At 37.1% G+C, this 19,809-nt stretch overlaps 2 protein-coding genes across 2 annotated transcripts in view; one reads left to right on the forward strand and one right to left on the reverse strand.

Annotated features, from left to right (window-relative positions):
- Positions 1-14,798, reverse strand: part of rbks (ribokinase) — a 55,810-nt gene extending 41,012 nt beyond the window's left edge. The window contains exons 1-2 of the mRNA XM_084914461.1: positions 14,728-14,798; positions 7,556-7,617 (exon numbers count right to left, since the gene is read on the reverse strand). Of these exons, the coding sequence (XP_084770587.1) occupies positions 7,556-7,614 (59 nt within the window). The 5' untranslated portion in view covers positions 7,615-7,617; positions 14,728-14,798. The remainder of the gene's footprint in view (positions 1-7,555; positions 7,618-14,727) is intronic.
- A 206-nt stretch (positions 14,799-15,004) lies between these two features.
- The window catches only part of babam2 (BRISC and BRCA1 A complex member 2), a 115,109-nt gene continuing 110,304 nt past the window's right edge, over positions 15,005-19,809 (forward strand). The window contains exons 1-3 of the mRNA XM_084914255.1: positions 15,005-15,114; positions 16,638-16,793; positions 18,646-18,722. Coding sequence (XP_084770381.1) covers positions 16,657-16,793; positions 18,646-18,722 — 214 coding nt within the window. The 5' untranslated portion in view covers positions 15,005-15,114; positions 16,638-16,656. The remainder of the gene's footprint in view (positions 15,115-16,637; positions 16,794-18,645; positions 18,723-19,809) is intronic.

Consider the following 19,809-nt stretch of genomic DNA (forward strand, 5'->3'; position numbering starts at 1 on the left):
ATTAAGTGTTGCAGGTCTGGTGTTTTCAAGGAGGAAGATATCACCAATGATCTTCAGTTGCTGCTGCCCATCAAGAAATAAGGCAAAGGTTACAAGGCTATGCCAAACAATGTAACATCCATCGGTCTATGTGAAAAAGATTATTTACAGGAGGAAAACATTCAGGACAGCTGCTGATCTTCCCCAGAGTGGATGCTCAGAGTAACAAACAATCTAAAGAGCTGTATCTTAGAGTTTACAGGCCTCTGTTAGCATGTTAAATGTTAAAGTTTATGAGACTATGACAGTACATTTATAGAAAGACTGAACAATTATGGCTTGTTTGAATGGGTTGCCAGTAGAAAACCTCCTCTCTGTAAAAGAACACAGCAAGGCAGCTTAAGTTTAGAAAGTAAGTTGCATCTAAACAAACCACAAGACTTCTGGAATAATGTCCTTTGGACATATGAGACTAAAATGGAGATGTTTGGCCATAAAGTCCAATGGCACATTTGCAAAAACAAATAGCACAGCTTATCAGCACAAACACCTCATACTATCTGTCAAGCACAGTGGTGGTGGGGTGATAATTTGGTGTTGTTTTGCAGCCACAGGACCTGGGTACCTTGCAGAAATTGAATCGACAGCAGCAAATCTATAACAGAACAGCTGAAAAAAGAGAATCAAGTTGTTGCCATGGCCCAATTAAAAGTGCAAACCTCAACCCAACTAAAGTGCTGTGATGGGGCTTTAAAGGAGCTGTGAATGGAAAAATACCCAGACATCTTTTTAACTAAAGTAGCATTGAGAGGTGTTGGCCAAACTTCCCCCAAAATGATGTGAGAACAATAATAAAGTCATACATAAAAAGTTAACTTCAAGATATAGAATCACCTTGAACAGCAATAAGCTACTGAAATAAAAGATGCCGTACATTCATTTCCATATGACTGTATATAAAATACCCAAATTGATCACCATGATAAAATTATATCTAAAGCTAAAGGCATAAAACAACCAAAAATCAAATCTGCATGGTTTGTAGTTGTGTTTGTTCTCTTTCAGTCCGAGTGTCGGCTTTTTTTTGTTTTATTTTATGAAGCCATGTTATTGTACTATATACAGTTTTTTACATCTTCTTTAAATTCCTACTATCAAGAAAGCAACAGAGTTATTGCATTACACATCTAAGTTTCTACTACATTTATTAAACAGTTTTTATTCATTTACTTCAAGTCATTCTATGTTTTTTAGTTATTTTATTGTATTCAGTTCTTTCAGCTTTAACTTGAGTATTCTCCCTTTTTGCTTTACTTTTTGCTCATATTGTATTTTATAGTGCTACCCTATTTTTATTAAGGTTTTTTGTTGTTGTTGTTTTACTGTTTTGGCTGCAGTGAACAGGGATTTTCCAACTTTTGAGATAAAGTGTATCCTGTCATATCTTAGACAATGATCACCAAAACCTTTTGTCAGACCAATTTGGCAGTTAACTGACTGAATGAGTCATTTAAAAAACAAAAAAGATAACCCAACTTATTACAGTTGTATTCTGAATTTGGATTTTAATTCAGTTTTTGGTGCTGTTTTGGTTTTATTTTAATTTTTTTAAATAATATAAATAGACGCTACTTATCCGGGCAAGAATGTAAGAAGTTCAGCATAAAATTTACAATACAATACATGAGCCCTTGTAAAAACAATAAAGAAACCATATAATTTGTTTTGACAGGACGAGACATGTGGTGTATTTTGGATTTAATCCATGAAAATGTTAAGATACTCGGGCTTCTGTCTCCTTAGAATACCTCCTCAAAAAAAGCTCCTTTCCTGCCGATAATTGTTTTTGGTGATATCATTTTTACAGAGTGTTGATTCAGTCTACTGTGAATCTCTTTTTTCCTTTACAACTGCAAAGTTTCTTACTTAGTCAGGCATTAGTGACTGCTCACAGGAAAAAGCACCGTTACACTTTTATCCATAAAGCAATGCTGGGTAAGTTAGCAGTCTAACATGCTTTTTATTCCAGGTTATGATATATAAGGGAAAACAGCATTTTCTTATTACTCACCTTGCACATGCAATATTTTTCATAAAAATCTAAGCTTGGACTTGAACCTTGGATTATGGTTACTTGTGTTGTTAAATTTAAAAGAATCATAATAAATGTACTGAAGAGGGCATTTTTCTTAAGAGGCCACTAGTATCTCTTGTGGCAGGCTTTAGACCATCATGTTGTATATCTCGCATCTTACATTATATTTGTTACACTTCTAATATGTTTTGAATTTTGGCCACTTCACCCTTATGAAAGCAATTTGATCTCAATAGCTTAAAAATGGAAGCTAAAATAAAAAATAATAACAATACCTCAGTGAGCTGTAGGGGGCACTGTATGGCTTTGACAATGGGTTCAAAACCTGAACTGCTCTGCACCTCTTCTCTGTGCGCTGCAGATTGCAGACAATCAAACACAACCTTTTACTGCCTAACAACATGCAGAGCCTGATGGATACATTTGAAACTAAACACTGCAGAAATCTGCCTTACATTTGGGTGTTTATATGGCAGAAGCAAAAAGAAAAGGAGCGTGTGTGTGCGTGTGCGCCTCTGCTGTCTGTCAGTTAATTGTACTGCCACCCAAACACTGGCTGTTCAAGACAACTGGATTTCTAACTTCAAAGTCATGCATATTACTTTGAAGGGCTGCAAATGTATTCCCCTATCCACATTCTGATCTCCATCCAAAAAAGCCCCACCACACACACACACACACACACACACACACACACACACACACACACACACACACACACACACACACACACACACACACACTCCCTGCCACCAAAAACAGGCCATTTCCCATTAGCTCATTAGAGCCTTAATTGACATCTCCTGCCCTTCAAAGCAGAAAGTCACTGCTTGAATTGCTAATGAGCAACCAAAAAGTGCCTTTCCTTTCCCAAAAAAACTCGCAGTAGGAGAAGGCATGTGTTTCTGATAAGTGTGGACAGTCAAGCGACAACTTTGTGCAAAGCTGCTATGAAACTTTTTCTGCAGCTCATATTTTGTTTGTTTATTCAGAGCTTCAGTCGCTGGCATGCAGGTGACAGTCATGACAGTTATTGCTCCCCTCACCTGTCAGTCATATATGTTTTTCACATAAAAATATAAAAGACGCAGAATGACACAAACTGTTGCGCGACCTCCACACTTCTTCACGCTGAGAGGAAGACGTTTAGTTGGCTGGAGCCCACTGAGACTTTTGCCATCACAGCTGATTTATATGCCTTTTGAGATTGTGTCATTTGCTTGCAAAGGTTCTGGTAAAAGAGGATGACAAATTGTTTCAAACTAACCCATTGTGCTGCAGTTGATGACTAATGATTGTGGGAATGGATCCTACTTGGCTCAACAAATTTCACCACGTAAGAGGATGATGCAACGCTGACATTTTAGCAAGCAGGAATTATACCAGATCATCTGCACAGTTTGACTTGAATTTACCATCAGATGGTCCCACCTTTTAGACCAGGAATTAAGTGGACATACTCTGATTTTCTTTATTTTTGGTCACATATGTATTATTACAGTGATGAATGCTCCTAATAAACATGAGCATACTGTATGTACATGTAAACCTAGGATTCAGAGCGCTCTAAAAGCCTTCATTTGTTTGTAAAATGATGCCAATTAGAGGAAGGGATAAATAGCGATTTTGATTTGTGGAAACTCATAATTTGGTTGACCATCAAGTTTGTAATGCATAATTCAGGCTAATACATGCATCCATAATTTCTGTCTGCTTCTCTATGATCCAAGTTGTATGAAACTAAGTCATCGTAAACATTATTAATCTATTTACTACACACATTTCAACCAATCTGTCATTTGTGTTTGCAGGTCTATACGACACAGCAGGATTTGGTCCTCTCCATAGAACTTCAGGCTTTAACCCAGAGTTTTCTCTGTTATGCAGGTGGTTCACATCGCCATGGTAACTTACACTGCAGACCTAACCTGCTCAAGGGCAGATTGTGTTCGAGGTAAAAGATTGACAAGCATGTAATCACTGCCTACTGAATAATTCAGATCACTGCAAAATAGAGTCACTACTCCTGGAAGATCACCCAGACTTCAGTGTGTGGATATTAAGAGATTAAATCAAGTTTTTGTCCTTCAAAAAGAGCATCAGTAGGAAATATAGATTCACTTTAGCATTAACTTACACAGTTGACATTTTTTCCAACTTTTCTTTTGTCGTCAAGTGCTCACACGTTCATAGAGCATTTTTATTTCCATACTTTTCTCCTTTCTCACACTCTCTCACGCAGCACACTCTGCTGCTTTGTCTGCAGCAGCTTTGTTGCTTTCAGTACAATATGTTTAATCTCGTCATATTTTTCAGCATTTTAGTTTCCTTTCTGTTGTAAAACCAGAGGCAGACCTGAGGTGGACACCTGTTCACTTATTGAGGTGGTAAAATTTAGCTTTTTATGATCGCTTAACCTGATTGGTTCGAGTAAGTGAAGCCAGATAAGCAAAAGATATTCTGGGTATGCTGAACCTGCTTCACAGCACGGGGCCCAGTTAGATGCTCTCTTTTCTAGCTGATCTTGTTGCTTCACCCCTACAGCTTTTTTTACTGCAAATACAAATGAAAGAGAATGACTTTAAAACTCATCAGAATATATAATGATGAGACAAAGCATTGAGACTCTTTGGATGTGCCAGGGAGTTTTTAATTTTGATAAAGCTGGGAAGATATTCATCAATTACGAATCACTGTAAAAGCACAAATGACACTTCTTGCCACACATTGTCTCATTTAAATTAGACAAGTTCCAACCAATTTTTCATGAAAACAGGCCGTCCTCTGTGCTGAAGAAAATGCAAGAGATGCTACAAGAATATTGCGTTTACACAATCTAGTGCCTCCATAAGACTTTATACATCACTGGTCTCTTGTTGGTTATACTACATGACTTAGATTTGGAATATAAAGGCCTTTGAATTCTCTAAGGAAGCACCATACAATAAATAAGGATTATTTTGAACTGTGAATCATTCCAAGCTGGACTTGTAAAGTCCAAGATTTAAAAATAAATAAATAAAAAAAAATCTACTTACAAATAACAGTAACATAAAACATGCGCTTTAATCATTTGTATATCTTAGACTAATAGATTCGCTTTTTATGTACCAACTGACAAGCTAAAAATCAAGAGCTAAACAAACTGAGGTATGATAACCATTGTTTACTGAACATTTGTTTTTATCTTGTTTATTTCCTTATTTTTAATTTATTACTTTTACTGGTCTTTTCGAAAATTGTAGTTACAAAAATGCTGAGAAAGGGTGGGCGTAAAAAACTAAAGCGTCAGCCTACAACTTTTTGCTCAATAATTTAAATTATTTCCATTTAATTCAATTCTTTGCTGTCTATTTTTTATTTTATTTTGATTCACTTAAAAAAATATCATGTTTTTAAAAATGCCATGAAAGCTGATGGCAGCATTCTTCAGTCCAATATGAACGTGTTTTGCAATCTAGTAGACGGATTAGAACCTGGAGCCTGCCCTTTATTACTGCCTAATGGTCTGAAAGCCGTTGAGCCAAACGCACGCACACTACTGATGCTTCCTGTAACTCAGGGGGCTTTTAGGACAAATACTGAAAATGCAGCAGCATTGTCTAACTTTAGAACACTTCCTCTATTCCAATGTAGGCAGACTTTGCAGACCATTTCAGGCTGATGGAAAACACCCCTCAGCCCTTATGCCATATTTTCCATCAGGCGTGCATGTCAAAATAAAATCCCTGGAGGAAAAGGCTGGCTGCAGTGGTTAATAATAATAAAGGGAAACAAGCAAAGACAATTGACTGTTTGCTGAGGTGCATCCTCTGAGTTACTGTTCCTAAGCCTGAGCTTTTACAGTTTACACTGATAATGGTGGCAGATTTACAGCTTCAAAACAAATCTATATAAACAGTTATCTGCATTTAAATATGCACAATCTGTAGGAAACCTGGGTCTTGGTTTCCATTTGTTGATGGAGTAGCACTGACGTTTGAACAGGCTGCAGGCAGATTAACCGTGGAAAACAGGAATGCAATGGATGAAACACAATCTTGAAATCTTTGGCTATAATCTGATACAACTCAGTTTTCCAGACTTCTTCTGCAATCATAATCAGACTGCACTAAAAGACTTGCATGCAGAACAGGAAGTCTTGTTTTCAAAGTCTTTGTTTTGTCTTGGCTTTTTATATGAGACCATTGCTGTGACCCACCAATACTGGCTGTTGCCCTTAGAAGTTATTTACGTTATGCTGTCATGAAATCAGCTTGAAGTCTGCCCAGAAGGCAAATGTGAAGCTGATACAACGACATCTGCACAAAGTCCACACTCATTATCTGATGACGAAATTTATGTCATCCAAAGCAGACTTATGGGCAAGAAAGCCAAAACTCACCTTAGCATATCATTCTGAAGTCTGAAGTGCTTCACTCTTCACAATGATATTACCTTTACATCTGTTTACCTGATTATTTGACCTGTTGCCCTTGTTTAATATGAACATATAAATTAGGTTGACAGCACCCATTTGACTGACTCAGAACAATGGGAAAGTCCAATAAACTGAAGATTTAAGAAAGTAAGTTGTAGATTTACACAAGTTGGGAATGTCTCTTGTAGCTGTTTCTATTCAATCGCAGATTTCAAGGTCATCAGTTCAACCAAGTTTCATAAGTACAACTTACAGATGTGTCACCACTTTGCCAAAGTCTAGAACACCCAAATTGTTACATTTAGGTGAGAGGAAATTGGTTAGGATGTTCAGGAACAACCCAGAAACCACCACAGCTTAAGCCTGCCATGAACTGGAAACTGCTGAAATACCAGCATTACTGTCCACAGTGAAACAAGTTGATCAAGCAAGCTAACATTAAGCTTCTGGAATGGTCTTCCTAAAGCCATATATATTTATTGATTGTGTACTGTGCCTAAATACTGGGTCCATGCCAGGAAACCAACCAATTTACATGATCAGTTCTGCCAAGAAGAGTGGTCAGTTATCCAGCCAGAATTATACCAGAAGCTTGTTGATAGCTATCAAAAAAATAAATTATATTCTAACCATGTGAGCCTGTATATATTTTTTTATACTTGTTTTTCTTTTCAGACATTAAAGGGTATGCTCTTTATTAATTCCACCCTGGAAAAGGTCAAAGAAATCATCAAAAGACCAAAATTACAATGACGTTCATCCATGAGATGCACATACATAAACCTCTGACCACAATTCTAACTATTAAGCAATGACACATAGGGACTTGACACAAATTTGACAAAGTCTGCTGTACATTTTTGAAATTAGTTTCCTAACATGGTAATGTGCGGTTTCCTGTTGGGTCCACCTGAGGAAGCAGAGACATTTCCTGCACCCAGATTTAGCCTTCTCATAAAATTTTAAGATGATTTATAATCATTGTCAGTGGAACAACTTGTTTCACATGCTATCATCGATTTACCAGATTTAAAGTTAAATAATGGACTAAATCTACTTACCTCACCAAGTCAGTCATACAGGAGCCAACCACCACAACATCAAAGACCTTCTCAGTCATGATCTGATGATTAAAAGCCACACAAACACATACGGTTGTATTATTACAACAGGAACAATTGCCCTTTCTCCATTTAAATTAACTGTTCAATGAATTTCACAACATTCAAAAACCAGACAGAAGGACTTTAGCTGCAGCTTGATGGGGGCATTTCAGGCAAAATATGTAAACTAGTTTCTCAACAGCCTCCAAACAAAAATCACTTGATTTTATTTATCTCTCACATTAGCATGAGCTTGAGTGAAACAAGGAAGAAGGTAAAAATAGAGCATTCATGGCTGGCTGAGTTGGACAAATTCCAATCTTACTGGGGGTGGGGTGGCGACAGTTTCAATGCTACACCATGTGAATGCACCGCAGCACAGCAAAGTCTTTAATTAATTCAATCCTCTGCTTGTATCGGAGCTAATGCTAGTGTGTTAATCTCTTCAAATCTCTTCCTAGGCAGTGGAAGACTTGGAAAGCTTGGCCGCTGGCTGTAGGATGGCTCAATTCTCTCTCCCACATCTTGCAGAATACTGTCTTCTCTCTGCAGGCATCAAGAACTTCACTACAGTGAAGAACTGCATTGTCTGACCACTTGAATTAGCAGGGAACCCCCTTCAAAATTCTCACTTACTAGTTAAACTTGAGCTGAGCTATGATGCTCAGCAGACCAATGTGAGAAACTTCATTTATATTAAGCGTTTGCTATAAAAAGGTGTTGCAAAATGTGTTAAAAAAAAAAAAAAAAAGCCCATTAAGGAAAGGGCATGTTAAACGCTACAAACAGTGTAATTAAAGTTGCATGTACAATGTGATACAATTTTAGACCTGCAGTTTTTAAATTTTTTTATGAGTGATACTTTAGCATGTAGCCAGCATGTGATTGAGGTTCACACATATTAAACACTTTTTTTTTTTTTTTTAAATAATATGATGCATGCTGTTTTAAGCGCAGACTGTGTTTGAAAGAAGGATGCAGATTGTTATTTTTCTGGAAGCAGTGTTAGCATTTTTGCAGCCACCATGTTGGTTTATTGCATCTTGGAATGACAATATGTGGACAAGAAGGTGGGATACAAAGCAATATGCTGATGCTTGCTAGCTTGGTTTACAAACTGCATCTACAGATACAGACAAATGCTAATTAGTTATAAGTAACATCCAAATAAAATCCTAGAACTTCATTTACCAAAACAAGAGGATAGACCAGGGGTCTGCAACCTTTAACACCCAAAGAGCCATTTGGACCCGGTTTCCACGCAAAAGAAAACACTGGGAGCCGCAAATACTTTTTGACATCTAAAATGAAGATAACACTGTATATATTGTTTTTTACCTTATGCTTTGTGTGAACAACTAAAGTGTGTTGCTTATGAAATCCATGAAATGTTACAGAGAAAATTATTTATGTAATTAACACATTTTGAACTCTAAAAGAAATATAACAAAAGGAAAGACACCCAGCTGAACTAGAATGATCCATGTAGCAAACAAAAACTGTTGTGAGCCGCCACCCTTATATCACCTTTGGGCTTTTGGAGCCTTGACCTGACTTTTAAAAAATAATTTGAAAAAAAGCACTATGCTGCTAAAAAAATGAAAAATAGATATTTGCAAAATTCTGCCTAAATATGTATTTTACCTGGTTAATGTGTGTGGCGGGGCGTGGTCTGCAGCGCCGTTGCAGGGGAGGCGGACGCACCTGAACGGCACCCGCAATCACGCCTCGCCACCTTAACGTCTGTGCTGTGTTGGTATGCGTCGGGCTGTGAGCTGAAAAGCTACAGCCGGCTGTATGCGTACAACAACCGTGTGTGAAAAGTGGTCAATAAAGAGATGCTGAAAAGCGTGTTCATGCAAACATCGTCGGGTCTGCCGTGATATGTTTATAATGGGACTTCTGCTCCTGAACCTCTGCAAATCGGGGCTGTACGAAGTCACTTTCATCTTTACGCAGAACTTTAAGCTGTCATCTGTGAGGCGTGAGCAGTGTTTGTTTTTAACATAGTTCACGGTGGAGAATAGCTGCTGACATAATGTGGATCCGAAGGTCCATAATTGGCCTACCTGAGGTTGAAAGTCTCGATATATGCACGGCGTTTCGGCGGGTACACCGGCTTCCGTGAGTGTGACGCTTATTTAGAGCGATGAAAAAAATAATAGAATATAATTTTATTTTTATATTTCAATATCACAATAATCTTCCAATTTAGAACTACAAGTTAAAAAGAACTAACATAAATAAAATACACTTCAGCTAAATACTTCTAATTTATTTTCCCAAACCACGCGGAGCCGCACTATAAGGACTAAAGAGCTGCATGCGGCTGCCGACCCCTGGAATAGACCACCTGCTGGTAAAAATAGCCACTCAATAAATCATGTTACTGTAATTATTTTTCAGATAATTATAAATAAAATACTCAAAAAGGCACCAGCAGTCCCAAGCATGGTCTAGAGATCCCTAACTGTTTGCGACAATTAGCTAAGGTGAAAACCTAGAAGACAGTTAGGTCTCAGTCACACAGGCCTTGAGGCTAATCAGCAACAATCTGGCAACAATGGGACAAAGGGGAAAAATGCATGTTCCAGTTACTGGAGTTTGCTGGTAGTCAGTAGTTTGAAATTGGTTGCAAAGAGGTAAAAAGTGTAGATTCAAAAATATCTTTGCGGTTGCTTTGGTCACTATGAGGTTGCACAACAGACACCGACATGTCTGCAAACTCTTGTAAAATACTTGCCAAGTGGTAGTGAAACTGTGGAAAGTATAACATAGAATGGTCAGTATTCACCTTCAAAATAAAACCTGCACATTTTGTACACTTCAGAGAGTAAATGGCAATATTTGCAGAAAGGTCTGCATCTTGCATGCAAACTATGGGTGACTTAGACAATCTGCTAACAACCAAAGCAATCACAACAACTGCTCCTCTTTTGTAACCGATTTCATTTGGCATATGCAAACAACCTCCAGGGACCACTAGGCAAACAGTTGAGTAATACACATTTTCTCTAGAAACTGGTGGTTGCTGACTGGTCTAGGCCTGTGTGACTGGGGCCTTAGCAGATACAGCCACCTCTCAGTGACAGCACCCTCAATTTTAAGCTTTACCAAAATCTGAGCAGTTGAGTTATAAAAAAAATCACTCTACGTACAGCTGCCATGAAGAAGGAAATTAGCTATAGAGATAACAACTGCTTTTTGTAGTAGGCTATAAATTTGTTATTTCTCTTTTAAAATTGCATATGTGAGTCTATGGAGATTAACTAAGTTTTAAAATCAGCTTCCAGTAACCATTAGAAGAAACTTCAGCTTTTGGTGTTTCTGTGTTGGCTTCAGTTTTCAGCTATGGAGGAGGATGCTTTGTGTTTTGCGGGTAATATTCCATTTTTTTGCTAGTTAATAGTTTAGAAATCCAAGCTAATATAAGAGATAAAACAAAGTTCTGTCTGTTTTGCTATATTATTAACACACTACATGAACCTATAGATGATTAAAGGTATAATATTGCACTCTTGTCTTGTAACTGTGTGTCAGGTTGCATAATATGATACAAAGTCTGCACTTTGTTAACTCTGGTTTTAGATTGAACTGCAAACAAAATCCCAAAGAAAAAACTTTTGGATCAACTGTAAAAACCCTTGTGAGCCTGCATTCTTCCCAGTGTCTGGCTTAACTGGAAAATATTTTTATGGCAACGATACGACCATATCTGTATAACAAATGTTCAGATACGTTCAGATTATACATACTTTTTCCAGCTCTACCCACACACAAACGCTAGCTGCATTTGTTTTATTTCAATTCCCGGTGTCATAATCTCCTAACCACTTAAGTTAGACCAACTTCAAGCTGAGAGTTGAACTAGTAAACAATTTCACCAGAGTACTTTGGCTCAACATATTTCTTGGGGGGGCTGTTTTTCGTGGATGTTTTTAGACTGACTGTGAATCACTCCCAGGAAGGTGGAAATTCCCAGTGGTGAATCAGACAAAACTGCCCTCATACGGTCTCGCCCGGTGCACTGATATAATTTCTATGCCTTTGTGCTCATCTTTCATTTTTATTTTGCAAGTTAGGGTTGTTCTGTTTGCACAAGAAATGACATATTTCAGGTCTTTCACATGTTCACTCCATGCTAAATACACTCTCAGAAACCAAAAACCTTTACTGCACTTTTAGTGTTACAACAGCTTGTCACTAAAGCTAAAATAAAGGGCTGTACGCTTGAAGAGAGGTACTTATTAGCCAACCTTGAACCTTAGTATTAATATTTGTAGATTTTTTTTGTTGAGGCTTCTATATAATATAATGACCTGCTGATCTGAATGCTTTTCATTTTTATTTTATTTAGCTAGCAGTAGTTGGAACTTGGTTGGAGTCACTGTTGGAGCTTGATGGTAAATTAATAGTCATGCATGGATCAATGCAGATTTGGAAAGGGGCCAGGATGACCCACCATATGTGGTGTCATTTCTACTGCGACAGGAGTGCTGGCAGTGAATTTCTATTTTTATTTTAGTGTTGTTTGCAAAACAGACCATTTAAAGTTGCCCTGCTAAAAATCAGTAAGTGGAGGGTAAAAAAAAAATGCAGGAGCAGCAAACTCCTATTGTGATAGGCTAGAAATTCCTCCAATCCATCCCCAGCAAATTACACCAGGTTATACAGTTGTGGTCAGAAGTTCATGGTTCATGAGCATGGATATCATGGTAACTTTATGAAGATCTCAGAAGTCTGTGAAGATCTAAGAAGAAGAATTGTAAATTTACACAAGTTGGAAATGTCTCTTGGAGCCATTTCTAGAAAAAAAAAAAAACGCAGATTACAAAATTGTAGAAAATTGTACAAAATTTGGAGGCTGCCAACCAGAAATGAAGCCTTGAGGATTATCTTCAAATTATGCCAGAAGCTTGTTGATGGCTACCAAAAGCATTTGGTTGAGGTGCAACTTGCTAAAGCATATTTAACCAAATATTAGTGGGGGTGTATGTAGTGTATTTTTTTTATCATTCAAGCTCGCGATAAAGGTCAACTTCAAAGACAATAATCAACCAATATATCAAATGACTAATATTATCAGCCAATGGTAGTCTGTTACATATATAGAAGTATTGCAGTCGGCTTTGTTTAATAAGCAACAAAACAAACATTTTCTTTAAAGACTGTAATTCAGAGTAGGTCTGCTTGTTTGTTGCGGAGAACACGCACAATGGTGTTGTAAGTGGATTGTGAAATACACTGCTGGAAATGTATTAAAAAAGATTGACTGTGTTTGATTATACTTTGCACTGATCCAATATTTAAATTGCATATCAGTGACAATAAGATGGACTATGACTGATCCACTTAATTGAGTTCTATATTGTTCTGTGTTTAATTCACCATCTGATGGAAGCAGTGCACTGGTAACTGGTGGGAAGACTAACATAGCATGGAGGAAGATGACAACAACGCCTCAGCAGCTTGGAAGCATTGGACTCTACCTACATCAACATTTTTTATTTTGATATTTGCAAAAGCTTTTAGTTTAACCACACACTGTGGTCAAGAGAGCAGAAATTACTGAAAACTTCCAAGAATGTTTTCTTAGCTTACTCGCTGTCACTGCTGTTATCTTCTGTTGTTGTTTGGAAGCTTTTACTGCACTTACAGTAACACCGGTGACATTTTGTTTCACTCCATTAATATATTTTCACATCGCATGTTTCTTGTCAGCCCAATCTGTGTGTAAGGAGCAGTCAAGGGAGGTGGACTCAGTGAAACTGTGAGACCAGGAAAGGATAAACTAGAGTACATTGAATATAAATGACAGCAGTCTGAAGAAATAGTTCTCACAATGAACTGATAGGAGACTAGATATGAATATTTTATTTATTTTTATCCTGCTGTAATGTATTATCTTTGGTACATTTCTTACATTTTATTTTTTAAATCAGTGTGTACTTGCATATAAAAAAGGATAATTTCCAGCGTCAGTCAAAGTGATGATTACTCAGTGGAACATCTCTGACTTGATCAGTCTAAAACCTTTTTAGACATCTCAGGACATCTTTTAATGGTTCCCTGAATTATTAATATTATGATTATTGTTACTGTAATCCTGTTCTTTGTAACTAGCTCCCTGCTAAACTGAGATCAATTATATCTGTGTCTACACTGAAAAACATACTTAAAACTTTTTTATTCTTGTAGGTTTACACTTGATAGCTGTGTCTGTGTGTGTATATGCGCACATGTGTGTTAACTAGTATTTTATTTTGTTGTTTTTATCCCCTCAAGACATTGTCGACTTACATAGTTTTTAGCTTTTACGGTAAATATATTGAGTTTATGTGTAATGAAATTTGCTATATTAAAAAAAGCAGAAATCATTTTTATTTTAACAATGGTATCGCTGCCTTAAGTCAAAGTGTCTGCATCGGACTGGAACTGGAATAAGTTGAACCCATCCCTAGAAGTTTAGCAAAACCTGCTCAAGAACCGCTGGAGGAACACAAAAGGTTCTGAAGGGCTTGACAAAATCTGCAGCTCCCACGATCCAGAGCCCCCAAACTGAAAACCCTACAATCTGTTCGCAAGTCTCAATCTCAAAAATTGTAGGAGCCCTCCAGAGATCCTATATCTAGGCCTCGGTGATGATGGCAGTTGTAATGGTGGCGGAGAGGGAGGATAATTTTTAGGTAGGTGATTTTAATAGTTGTAGCTGATCAAAGTATATCATGAATAATGGTTTAAAACTGGTATCAAATTTAATGATCCAGTATAACTCAAGCTTAGGAAAATAACTAAAATAACCATTAACTCAACTTTAATCTTTTAAAAGCTCAGTATCAGAAAATCTTTTCTTTTATGGTAATTTATTCACATATTAGAAATGCACGTACTTTACTGTACTTACTTGTTAATTGTTCTCTTTATCCATTTTAGCATATGGTAATGTCGTGTACAAGCCCAAATATCTTGTATTATTGGTGTACTGTAAACTCTTAGTACATGTCATTACATGTGCAGCCAAATACTCTGACACCTCAAGTATTTGAGGAATAAACCGATCAAAAAACTAAAAGATCATGACCCGGATTAATTAGACAACCTCCAAAGTAAAATGAAGTGTGTTAAATTACCTGGAATTCAAATAATCTCCTGCGGATTGTAAAACTGAATACCCACTACTTGAAGTCCAAGGTCAAAGTGCACGGTGACAGGTCCCTGGCGTTATCGCTATTGCCAGATCAACCACTGTCATTTTATTAAGGAATAAACGTTTAGATTTATTTGACAGTGTTAAGGTATAAAAATACCAAACAAAAACGCGCCATTGGTAATATATCACGAGGAAATACGGCTCCTGCAAAAGAATGAAAGTAAATTTACCCACAGGCATTATGAGAGGCACCTAACTGTGGGGCTATCACAAGGACCCAACAACAATATGAACCGGGGAAATTGATCAGAGTATGAAGTAAACATTGGACTTTACCCTAAAATTTAAAGACTTCCATCTCTCTCAGGTACTCACACACTCGCCGCAGGCTGTATTGAAACGGACGGAAATGGGCAGGGGAGGTTTTGAGGACGCTATACGTTTAAATCGTGTTAATTTGACGCATAAGTATGAGCTAACCTAACAGTGGCTAACGATGCTAAACCTATGAGCATCTGAAATACAAACTGTGGCATAAACACTAATTTACCCTTAAACGCATTCAATGTATCACCAAATTAGAACGTTAAAATGTTACAACATTATATGTAATATGTGTTTTCCATGTGTGCTTATAGTGCGAAAGGAAGCTTCCAGTGTTGCAACTAAACCAGCTTCCTTCTAATATTTTTATATTAACACTAAACTTTTAAGAAATGTTTTGTGGATATTGTGTTACTGTGCCTTATTCTTCTCTTAAAATCTGTATTTTTCAGAAAAAGTTGGATAGAAAGGTAGCAATTTTAAAACAGGAAGGGGAAAACATTTCTATTAATACCAGGAAATGATAGCTGAAAAGTAAAGCCAGCGATATTGCATTTTTGGAAAGCTATAGAGAGTGAAAAAATACTTTCGATATATGCATTTATTGCCTTTGACTTATATGGAAAGGGGAAAATAGAGGTTTTTTTTTAAAATTATTATAAAAAAATGCATATTTAATCATAGTTAAAGTTTGTAGTTTAAAAAGGATAATAATGAAACAACTGTCTTTATTTATACTACTTCGTTGGTTACAAGGCTCAATTTTACTTTGTAGATGTTTTCGATTTGTTACAAAATGTCCCAGATAAATCAGGGCCTGTTGCCACTGTAACTGTTCTTTAATGTTTTTCAAAAATTAGTTCCCTTGAAGAAAATGAGAGAAAGAGAAAGACAAATGAAGGACACTTGGTAATCGGGAAGTGCAGAGAAATAATAAGGAGGAAGTGAGGTTAGCTATGAAAAGAATGAAGTGTTGAAAGTGGCTAGTCTAGATGACATACCTGTGGAGGTATGGCTATATCTATGAGAGAGGGCAGTAGACTTGTTAACCAGATGGCTGAACACCGTCTTGGATGGTGAGAGACATCTGAGTATACTGGTACAGAACAAGGGTATTGTGCAGATCTGTAGCAACTACAGAGGCATAAAGCCAATGTCTCTTTAGCTTCATACCATGAGAGCTTCATACCTCTGTAGCTTCATACCATGAAGCTATGGGAAAGTGTTGTTAAACCTAGGTTAAGAAGAAAGGTGGTAATCAGTGAGTAGCACTATGGCTTTATGGGGAGAAAGCGCAGATGTAGAAGATCAGAAGGAGATTCACTGTGTTTCGGTGGATCTAAAGAAAAGTAGGGAGCAGGTTGAAGAGACTGGATGAGGTTTGGCTGACCTAAGGTTAATCTTTGAAAAACAAATTCGGACCTATGTTTTGTTAGAATTCTAACAGGGTAAAACAACTGGCAGCAGATCGATACCAAATACTAATATTTAATCTTTCTACTGTGTTAATTAGCTTTTTAATAAAATAATTCAAAGCATTTCTATACGGTTATTGTGTCTCTACAGACTGCTCACAGTGGGTAAAATGAACAATATGTCCCCTGAAGTCGCACTGCACCGGATCTCACCTGAGCTGCGTCCCCTGCTGTGCAGTGTGGTGAGGAATGGCCGTGTGGGGCTTGATTCCACAAACTGCCTCCGTGTCACAGATCTCAAAACTGGGTGAGGACTAATCACATGTTACACAAATGATGTCTGTAAGAAAAAAGTTAACTGGAGCTAAATGACAAATATTGTTACAGTACTGTGCAAAGGTTTTGGACCAACCCACAAGGGTTTTGCAAAAAAATTTTCGCCACTATACTTTTTTTAATATGTTGCTCATAATATGGGAAATGGTTGCAGTGATCTATTAAAGCATCTGCAAGCATACATGGAAATACAGTCTATAAGGGGGAAAACTGTCTGTGATGTTCTAATGAGTTTGAAAGTCAATATTTGGTATGACCAGCTCTATTCTGAAATCTCTTGGGCAAGCTTTCTCGTAATTTCTGTAAGCAGTTCCCAAGAATAGTTCTCTAGGCTTCTTGAAAGACATTCAAAGCTCTTCTCTGGATGTTGGCTACCTTTTGTTTTCTGTCAAGATGATCCAGCACTGCTTCAACAATGTTGAGGTCTGGGCTCTTGGGTTGCCAATCCATGACTGAGCTTTCCATTTTCCAGGTGTGCTTATCCTGCCTTGGCAGTGTGTTAAATATCATTGTCAGGATCAAATTTGGATACATTACACCAGAGGACCTGTTGTCACTGATATTCAGTTCAGCTTTTGTGTAATTTGGCATACCTCAGCATTTTCTCACTGTTTGCCTTGCTTTTGAACGTATTCTTTACAACCACCCTTCCACTGAGACCAGATACTGTTCAACTTTGGAAGATCTTCAGAAAACTTGGAGAACTAAGTGAACATTGATTATTTCATGGGAATGCACAGGGTCTATTTTAGGCCCGGTGAGCCAAAAAGAGTGCCTAAGATTCTTTGTTTTGTGTCACAAACAGCCCCAAATCCAAAGAGATTTTCTTTACTAAAAGAAAAGTATTAAATACTGTTTTGTGGAGTTTTCACTGCAGAATAATTGTCTGCTTAACTTATATTAATGAGTTTTAAATACTAGACATAGCATAATATGTAATTTCAGAATTGTTCTGTATTCATTTTAATTTGAGATCTGCATGTGCACATATGCACTATATTGGCAAAAGTATTTGCTTTGCCTTCATACGCATATGAACTTGCGTGGCATCCCATTCCTAATCCATAGTTTTTAATATGATTTCGGCCCACTCTTTAGAGCTTCAACTCTTCTGGGAAGGCTTTCCACATGGTTTAGGAGTGTGTTTATGGGAGTTTTTGACCATTCTTCCAGAAGTATATTTGTGAGGTCAGACACTGATGTTGAATGAGAACACCTGGCTCACAGTCTCTGCTCTAATTGATGCCAAAGGTGTTCTATCAGGTTTTGGTCAGGACTGGCAGGTTGATCAAGTTCTTCCCCAACAAACTTGCATGGTTGGATTTTAACAAGGTCCCAAGTAGAGTTTCAACACGCAACAAGAAGAAATGAGAGATTTTTCCTTTTAAGGCATGTGGTCCTAAACGTTTGATTGCCTGTAAAACGGCCTGTTTCATTTTAAGTGTTGTTTTCAATAAATTGCATGCTCAAAGGGTTAGGTTAAAATGTTTTGTCTTCCTTCCTTTTCTTCTTGTTGCATATTGAAGCTCTACTTGGAACTTTGTTAAGATCCAACCATGCAAAATATGATTTTTGCCATTTTTCAAGTGGTCTTAAACTTTTAGTCAAGACTGTGTAAAAATGTGAATAATGTATTCCATAATTAGATTAATAAGACTGTCAAAATGTTGTTTTTATAAAGATAAAGTGTCAAAAAAATATCCAACTCTTCCGAAACAGCAATATATATATTTTTTTATCTCTATACTGATCCTAAAAAAATCCCTGATGTTAACTGATTACTTGATTTGAATGTCTGTGTTTTCATCTTCCCTCATGTTCAGATGTACATCTCTGACGCCTGGTCCCTGTTGTGATCGCTTTAAACTCCATATTCCCTATGCTGGAGAAACCCTTAAATGTAAGTAAATGATTCACAGTCATATTTGGCATTTTCAGATTAGTCACAAGAGTTCAGTCTCTGCTTCTGACAGTAAGCTGATAGGTTGTTCTTATTGTTGGGTTTTGATAAATTCATTTTAGGAAAGCAAACATTGCTTTGCCATATTAAGTCATAAAGCAGTAGCAGTGAGATAAAGAACTTGGAGTCAGCTAAGGTTCTTCAGAAGCTTGAAATCTTGCTTAATTTTTGGCCTGTGTGAAAGTGATGAACTAATAGCAAACAAAGTTTTTTTTTAAAGTAAAAAAAGTTTACTTTAAAAAAAAGTAAAGATTATAAAGGTTTCATTACATTCCAATAAACTGCATTTATGTCAGTACTGCTTTGTTTAGATTTTATGTTATAAAATTAATTAGAGATTGGGGGGGAAACATTTACATACAACACTTTCATCCAATATGGGTCAGAGTAAGTTCAACGAGATCTGTCTTGACAATGACGCTTTAGTGTTTGCATGCAAGGTTATTATGGTCAAGTAAATTAAACAGAACTTGAAATAGGTGAAATTGTTGTGCTCATAAAAGGTTGACATAGTCATCAACAATATTCAAGTGTGCTTTGGAGCTGGATTGTTGCTCAATTGGTTCTAAGATGTGCCCAAAAACTACACCTATACCATTATATCACCACTACATGCCTGAACTGAATGCAGAATGGACGCTAAAACATGTTTATGTAAAATTCTGACTTTACCATCTGAATGTTGCAGCAGAAAATAAGACTCATCGGACCAGGCAACATATTTCCAACCTTCTGTTGTACTATTTTGGTGCACCTGTGTGAATTCTAGCCTCGGTTTGCTGTTCTTAGCAAAAGTGGCACCCGGTGTGGTCTTCTGCTGCTGTAGCCCATCTGGTTGAAGGTTGACAAGGTGCTCTTGTACTTATTTTGGTTGGAAGAACTGGTTATTTGAGTTTGAGTAGCAGGAATCATGCCATCGTCAAACTCATCCTAAGTTTGTAACTTTACCAGGTCTTCTACACCATTTCTGCATGCTTAAATGCATTGAGCTGCTGATATTTATGCTAACAAACAGGTGTACCTAATG

The sequence above is a fragment of the Perissodus microlepis genome, chromosome 19 (genome assembly GCF_051167445.1).
Source record: "Perissodus microlepis isolate ML-2025 ecotype Zambia chromosome 19, ASM5116744v1, whole genome shotgun sequence".
Classification (NCBI taxonomy): Eukaryota; Metazoa; Chordata; class Actinopteri; order Cichliformes; family Cichlidae; genus Perissodus; species Perissodus microlepis.